This window comes from Macaca nemestrina, chromosome 5 (genome assembly GCF_043159975.1).
Source record: "Macaca nemestrina isolate mMacNem1 chromosome 5, mMacNem.hap1, whole genome shotgun sequence".
In the NCBI taxonomy this organism is placed as follows: Eukaryota; Metazoa; Chordata; class Mammalia; order Primates; family Cercopithecidae; genus Macaca; species Macaca nemestrina.
This window is the reverse complement of record NC_092129.1, coordinates 139,609,282-139,617,278: the sequence shown is the minus strand read 5'-3', so window position 1 is coordinate 139,617,278 and position 7,997 is coordinate 139,609,282. Positions and strand designations below refer to the sequence as shown.

The following is a 7,997-nucleotide window of genomic DNA, read 5'->3' as shown; positions in this document are numbered from 1 at the left end:
CGTGTCGTGTGTTTTTGTGGAATATGGTGGAGAGGGCTGGAATTTGCAGTGGGGGCAGGGTATTGAGGACAAGCACCCTGAGGTTCTGGCTTCTCAGCCAAGGGTATTAGGAAACCAAATGCCACCAAGGCCTGGCCCAAGCTTCTCGGGCGTGGAACCCAGCGCCCTGCGACTCGGGCAGAAGGTTGCGACAATCTCTCCAGAGTGGGCTATCCTTTGGGCCGGCTCCCTGGCCGCCGGCCGCGCAGTCTATTTTCTGCCCAGTCGTCACTGGGAACGCCGGAAGAGGCGGGGCGGGGGGGGCGGAGGCTGCGGTGGGCGGAAGCGGCGCCTTTTGTCTTCCGAGCGCTACTGCACGCTGATGCCGGGAGCTAACCGCCGCGCCGGGGCCGGCGCCGGGGCTCGACGTCCCCGCGGGGCCCGGGACCGCGAGGAGGACGGTGAGGGCCTGGAGCCTGGGGCCGCGGCCCGCGACCTATTGAGGGGTGAGGGCACGGGGCGGGGCGGGGCGGGGCGGGCTGGGGAGGAGAAGGGGATTCCCAGGCGGGGCCCCGAGCCTGCAGAGACCGTGCCAGTAAGACTGCCAAGTTCTCTGAGAGGCCGACGCTACGCTAGGGGCGCCCCTGGTGCAATGGAAAGTGGGGGTGAGAGGAATTGCTTCCGGGATTAGGACATCCTGAGAAGTTTCTTCACGGCAGGATGAGAGTTTTCGGCAATGGGGAACGTATGTGCAATAGTATGGAGGCAGGAAAAGGCATGGATGGCAGCTGAAGGCTTAGTAGGTCAGAATTCAGCAGATTCCGTAGACTTTGTTTTTTAAATTTTTTATATTTTTTATTTTTTTGCGACAAAGTCTTGCCCTGTCGCCCAGGCTGGAGTGTAGTTGCACCATGACGGCTCACTGCGGCCTCGAACTCCCGGGCCCAAGAGATCCTCCTACCTCAGCCTCCCGAGTAGCTGGGACTACAGGCGCGTCACCACACCTGGATGGATGGTTTTATTTATTTATTTAATGTAGAGACAAGGTCTCACCATGTTACCAGGTGCTAGGGCTGGTCTCCAATTCCCCGGATCAAGTGATCCACCCCCTTCAGCCTCCCAAGGATTACAGGCATGAGCTACTGTGCCCAGCAAATGCTGCAGGCTTTTTGTTAAGGCACAGTTCTAGCTGCTGGAGATACAGTTGTGAATGAAGTAGTCAAACACTCCTGTCCTGGCCGGGTGTGGTGGACGATCACACCTGTAATCCCAGCACCAGGGGAGACTGAAGCAAGAGGATCGCTTGAGCCCAGGAGTTCAAGACCAGCCTGGGCAACATAATGAGACCCCCCCTTTTCTACTAAAAATAAAAAAATGTAGCCAGGGTGGTGGCCCACGTCTGTATTCCTAGCCACTGAGGAGGCTAAGGCATGAGAATAGTTTGAGCCCAGGAGGTCGAGGCTGCAATGAGCAATGATTAGGCCACTGCACTTCAGCCTGGGCAACAGAGCAAGACCTTTTTTCAAAATAAATAAAATTTAAGTCTGGGCGTGGCTCATGCCTGTAATCCCAGCACTGTGGGAGGCCGAGGTGGGTGGATCACAAGGTCAGAAGACCGAGACCATCTGGGCCAACATGGTGAAACCTGTCTCTATTAAAAATACAATAATCAGCTGGGCTTTGTGGCGCACCTTAGTCCCAGCTACTCAGGAGGTTGAGGCAGAAGAATCGCTTGAACCTGGGAGGTGGAGGTTGCAGTGAGTTGAGATAGCGCCACTGCACTCCAGCCTGGTGACAGAGTGAGACTCCGGCTCAAAATAAATAAATAACATTTGAGGCAGACAAATAAATTATTACATTAAAAGGCAATAAAACACTGAATTGTAGACTTTAAAGAACTAGATTTTGTGGAATATGAATTATAGCTCAATTTTTTTAAGGTGATAGAGGATATGGAGAAAAAATAAAGCTGAGGAGGGGTTGCAATTTTTTTTTTCCAAGATAGAGTCTCACTCTTGCCCAGGCTGGAGTGCAGTGACATGATATTGGCTCACTGTACCCTCCACCTCCCAGGTTCAAACTCTTCTCCTGCCTCAGCCTCCCAAGTAGCTGGGATTATAGGCACCTGCCATCATGCCCGGCTAATTTTTGTATTTTTGTAGAGACGGGGTTTCACCATGTTGGCCAGGCTGGTCTTGAACTCCTGACCTCAGGTGATTGATCCGCCTTGGCCTCCCAGAGTGCGGGGATTACAGGCGTGAGCCACCGCACCTGGGCAAGGGGTTGCAGTTTTAAATAACTTAGAGAAGACCTCTTTGGGAAGGTGATTTGAATAAAGGCTTGAAGGAGCTGAGGGAGGAGCTGTACCTATGTACAGCTTCTGGGGGAAGTATACCAAGCAGAGCAACATGTGCAGAGGAACTGAGGTGGGAACACACTGCTAAGAGACACGTTGAGAGGAGTGAGAAGGAGATGAGTAGATGAATTTAGAGACATGACAGGGGCCAGGTCACTTGGGGGCTTCCAGGCCATTATTAAGGCACATGGCTTTTACTGCGAGCAAAATGGAAGCCATTGGGGACTTTTGCCTATAGGAGTAACATGATCTGAAGTTTATGTGTGGGAGTGATAAGACCTGATTTTATTTTCAATGCCTCTCTCAGGCTGAATTGGGGCGCATAGCTTTGAGAGGAGTAAGACTGGTGGGTTGGGAGACTAGGAGGCTAGAGCACTGATTGAGGTGAGAGATGCTGAGCGTATGGACTAGGACACTGGCAATGGTAACTGAGCAAGGGAGGCAGAGGCTCTTCTGGAGAAACCCGTGAATTAGTAAAAGAGTGGAAAAAGAAGGGACTATGGTTGGTCCACCTTTGACCTTACATATACACCTTCCTTAGCAAGATGAGGCCCCAAGTTGCTGAAAAAGTTGGAGAGTTAGGTGTCAGTTTAACACTATTACAGCCTCTACTGCCTAGGACTTGTAATAATGATTGGTCTGATGGGGTATTAGAAAGGATTAGCTAGCTAAGGAATGGGGATGGGAAGATGTCTTTTCTGCAGTGGGACATGCTGAGCTGAGTTGTATGTCCCTCCCCACTTCCACAGGCACATCTAACATGTCATTTGAGGAACTGTTGGAATTGCAGAGCCAAGTGGGGACTAAGACGTACAAACAATTGGTAGCTGGAAACAGCCCTAAGAAACAAGGTTCTAGACCACCTATCCAAAATGCATGTGTTGCAGATAAGCACAGGTAAGCAAGGCTTGCCCTAGAAGTTGGAAGATAACTGGGACCTTGAATAGGTGTATGTTGTCTTGGGTGACAAGTGGGAAGCCTTTGACCAACACTGGAGTCCTTTTGACTTGGCCTTTAATTTCTCCATAGGCCTCTGGAAATGTCAGCCAAGATCCGAGTACCATTTTTACGTCAGGTTGTTCCCATCAGTAAAAAGGTAAGGAAGAAGGCCAGGCACGGTGGCTCATGCCTGTAGTCCCAGCATTTTGGGAGGCCAAGGTGGGCAGATCACAAGGTCAGGAGTTCCAAGACCAGCATGACCAACATGGTCAAACCCCATCTCTACTAAAAATACAAAAATTAGCTGGGCATGATGGTGTGCGCCTGTAGTCTCAGCTGCTTGGAAAGTTGAGGCACAAGAATCGCTTGAACCTGGGAGGTGGAGGTTGCAGTGAGCCAGGATCATGCCACTGCCCTAAACCCTGGGGGACAGAGTGAGACTCTGTCTCAAAAATAAAAATAAGAAAAAAAGAGGCCAGGCGCGTTGGCTCATGCCTGTAATCCCAGCACTTTGGGAGGCTGAGGTGGGCAGATCATGAGGTCAGGAGATCAAGACCATCCTAGCTAACACGGTGAAACCCTTGTCTCTACTAAAAATATAAAAAACCTAGCCGGGCGTGGTGGCGGGTGCCTGTAGTCGCCGTTAGTCGGGAGGCCGAGGCAGGAGAATGGCGTGAACACAGGAGGCAGAGCTTGCAGTGAGCTGAGATCGCGCCACTGCACTCCAGCCTGGGCAACAGCATCTCAAAAAACAAAAAAAAAAAAGGTGAGGAAGAGACAGGAAGCACTTTTTCTCAGTGAAAGGATATTGAACAGTTGTGTATTATATTCTCTCTGTTCTCTCCAAAGGTAGCCCGGGACCCTCGCTTTGATGATCTGTCAGGGGAATATAATCCTGAGGTGTTTGACAAAACATATCAATTCTTGAATGACATCCGAGCAAAAGAGAAAGAGGTACACAGCTTGAGACTGGTTTCTGGGGAATTTTGTGGGGTGGAAAACGAGGGCACGGGTTAGACAGTTGGGCAGGGGGAGTGGGAAGTATAGTGGAGGGCAGATTTAACTTTCTCCAATTCAGTTCATATTCAAATCCTGGCTCATAAGTTTACTAGCTGTGTGACTATTGACATGTTACTTAATCTCTCTATGCTTTAGTTTTCTAATCATAAAAAATAAAATAATTACTATCTCGGAGGCCAGGTGTGGTGGCTCAGCCTGTAATCTCAGCACTTGGGGAGACTGAGGTGAGCAGATCATTTGAGGCCAGCAGTTCAAGACCAGCCTGGCCAACATGGTGAAACCCCGTCTCTAGTAAAAATACAAAAATTAGCCAAGTGTGGTGTTGCATGCCTATAGTCCCAGCTACTCGAGAGGCTGAGGCATGAGAATTGCTTGTGCCCTGGAGACAGAGGTTGCAATGAGGCAAGATCATGCCACTGCACTCCAACCTGGGTGACAGGGCAAGACTGTCTCCAAACAAAGAAACAGACAAACAAATAGTTACTGTCTTGGTGTTATCAGGTTAATATATGTGAACTTCTGGCCGGGTGCGGTGGCTCATGCCTGTAATCTCAGCACTTTGGGAGGCTGAGGCAGGCGAATCACGAGGTCAGGAGATTGAGACCATCCTGGCCAACATGGTGAAAGTAGTCTCTACTAAAATACAAAAGGAGGAGATCGAGACTATCCTGGCCAACAAGGTGATATTTAATCTCTACTAAAATACAAAAAAAAATTAGCTGGGCATGGTGGCGTGTGCCTGTAGTCCTAGCTACTCGAGAGGCTGAGGCAGGGGAATTGCTTGAACCCAGGAGGCGGAGGTTGCAGTGAGCCGAGATCGCACCACTGCACTGCAGCCTGGTGACAAAGCAAGACTCCGTCTCAAAAAAAAAAAAAATGTGTGTGTATATATACATACTTTTTTTTATATATATATACACACACACATATATGTGAACTTCTTAGGATAATGCTTTACCTAAAATTTCAGCTAACATTTGCAGAATGCTAACCATGATATTCATTTTCCAATGTGGAGCTTGTGAAAAAACAGTTGAAGAAGCACCGTTCAGGAAAGGAGCATGAGAAACTGCAGCAACTGCTTCAGCGAATGGTGAGTGGGTAATAATTGTGGCGGGTAATGAAAGCAATTAAAGGTGGGGAGATATTCACAGTCCCTCCTATTCACACATCTCATCTTTGCTCCTTAGGAGCAGCAAGAAATGGCACAGCAGGAGCGAAAGCAACAGCAAGAGCTGCACCTGGCCCTGAAGCAAGAACGTCGGGCTCAGGCCCAGCAGGGCCATCGGCCATACTTCCTGAAGAAATGTGAGTTGGGCACAACTGTTGCTAACAGGGACAGGGGTGTGGGGCCCATGGTGGTAGAGTCCTGTGTTGGGGTGTCCCTGAGCCCCTTTAAGGAAGGCATAAAGGCTGGATCCCATGGTAACTTGGAGGAAAGTAGAAATGGTAGGGAGTTGTTGTTTGTAACTGGTCTTGTATCCCTAATTAGATCATGGCAGGGATTGTCACCTTTATCTCTTGGTCTACACTCCCCACTTCCCAACCCCCCCCCCACACAGTGAATTTTATCTCTCAGTCTACACTACATGCGCACGCGCACACACACACAGTTTTATCTTTTGGTTTACACACACACAATCAGTTTTATCTCTTGGTCTACACCAGACACATACACACAGAGTCAGTTTTATCTCTTGGTCTACACTACACACACACACACATACACACACACACATGGGCCAGGCACATAGGTATTCATAGTTGGTTGAATTGAGTAGGACTGAGATCATATAAAAAGTCATCAGTTGGGCTGGGCACAGTGGCTCACACCTATAATCCCAGCACTTTGGGAGGCCAATGTGAGTGGGTCATGAGGTCAGGAGTTTGAGACCAGCCTGGGGGCCAACATGGTGAAACCCCATCTCTACTAAAGATACAAAAAATTAGCTGGGCGTGGTGGCACGCACCTATAATCCAGCTACTCAGGAGGCTGAGGCAGGAGAATCACTTGAGCCTGGGAGGCGGAAGTTGCAGAGCCTAGATTGCACCATTGTACTCCAGCCTGGGCAACAGGGCGAGACTCCGTCTCACAAAAAAAAAATAATAATAATAAAAAAAATAAAAGTCGGCCGGGCGCAGTGACTCACGCCTGTGATCCCAGCACTTTGGGAGGCCGAGGTGGGCAGATCACGAGGTCAGGAGATTGAGACCATCCTGGCTAACATGGTGAAACCCTGTCTCTACTAAAAAATACAAAAAATTAGCCGGGTGTGGTGGCGGGTGCCTGTAGTCCCAGCTACTCGGCAGGCTGAGGCAGGAGAATGGCGTGAACCCGGGAGGTGGAGCTTGCAGTGAGCCGAGATCGCACTACTGCATTCCAGCCTGGGCAACAGAGTGAGACTCTGTCTCAAAAAAAAATAATAATAAATAATATATAAATAAAATAAAAGTCACCAGTTGGGCCAGGCGCAGTGCCTCACGCCTGTAATCCCAGCGCTTTGGGAGGCCGAGGAGGGCGGATCACAAAGTCAGGAGTTCAAGACCAGCCTGGCAAACATGGTGAAACCCCGTCTCTACTAAAAATACAAAAACTAGCTAGGTGTGGTGCTATGCGTCTGTAATCCTAGCTACTCAGGAGGCTGAGGCCGGAGAATCACTTGAACCTGGGAGGCGGAGGTTGCAGTGAGCTGAAATCGTGCCACAGCACTCTAGCCTGGGCAACAGAGCAAGACTCTGTCTCAAAAAAAAAAAAAAAAGTCACCTGTTGGCCAGGCACAGTGGCTCACGCCTGTAATCCCAGCACTTTGGGAGGCTAAGGAGGGCGGATCACCTAAGGTCAGGAGTTCAAGACCAGCCTGGCCAACATGGCGTAACTCTGTGTCTACTAAAAACGCAAAAAAATTAGCCGGATGTGGTGGTGCATGCCTGTAATCCCAGCTACTCCGGAGGCTGAGGCAGGAGAATCACTTGAACCCAGAAGACGGAGGTTGCAGTGAGCCGAGATTGTGTCACTGCACTCCAGCCTGGGTGACAGAGCAGGACTCTGTCTCAAAAAAAAGATAAAGGGGCACCAGTGAGCTTTAAAGAACTCATGTATCCCAGCATAATGGCTTGGAGTTACTGACCTGGTTTGGGAAAGAATAGGGGCTTCCTTGTTTGCTCACCACCTTTCATTCTGCCTGTCATTTAGCTGAGCAGCGCCAGTTGGCACTAGCTGAGAAGTTCAAGGAGCTGAAACGCAGCAAGAAATTGGAGAACTTCTTGAGTCGAAAGAGGCGACGAAATGCAGGCAAGGACAGGAGGCATCTCCCTTTGAGCAAAGAGTAAGAAGGAACTATCCTCTGCTCTGCCACTGCCCCAGGGAGACATGAATCTGTGAGGACAGATTTGGCCGTGGCTGGTTTCCATTCAAGGGCAGGGATCATAGCTGCCCTTGAATCTCATTGCCTCAGAGAAGACTAGAGGGCTCTTGGACTATCCCTAGGGCTACACAAGAAGAATTGTTCAGCCTTCTGTCATGCCACACAGCCTCAGCTTGGATCTGGTTCATTGTGTCCTTGTGTTCTTTTCTCATCCTTACCTTAAACCAGGGATTCTGATACCGAAGAAGAGGGGTCAGTGAAGACCATGGAGTCAGTTCATGACTCCCAGGGCTGGGACATTATGTAGGAGCCACTTCATAAACATTCTCTTTACTTAT

The 7,997-nt window shown here is 49.6% G+C and overlaps 1 protein-coding gene across 3 annotated transcripts; it reads left to right on the top strand.

Moving 5' to 3' along the window:
- The first annotated feature begins 324 nt into the window (after window positions 1-324).
- LOC105489588 (ribosomal RNA processing 36) lies at window positions 325-7,997 on the top strand. Of its 3 annotated transcripts, none has more exons than XM_011754496.3 (7): window positions 325-485; window positions 3,085-3,232; window positions 3,365-3,431; window positions 4,124-4,228; window positions 5,313-5,387; window positions 5,485-5,602; window positions 7,488-7,997. In XM_011754496.3, the coding sequence occupies exons 1-7, from the start codon at window positions 362-364 to the stop codon at window positions 7,622-7,624; spliced, it is 774 nt and encodes a 257-aa protein (XP_011752798.2). In that variant the 5' UTR covers window positions 325-361; the 3' UTR covers window positions 7,625-7,997. The 3 variants fall into 3 exon arrangements, with proteins under 3 accessions (XP_011752798.2, XP_011752799.2, XP_024651068.2); XM_011754497.3 differs by lacking the exon at window positions 325-485 and adding an exon at window positions 674-782; XM_024795300.2 differs by lacking the exon at window positions 325-485 and adding an exon at window positions 685-724.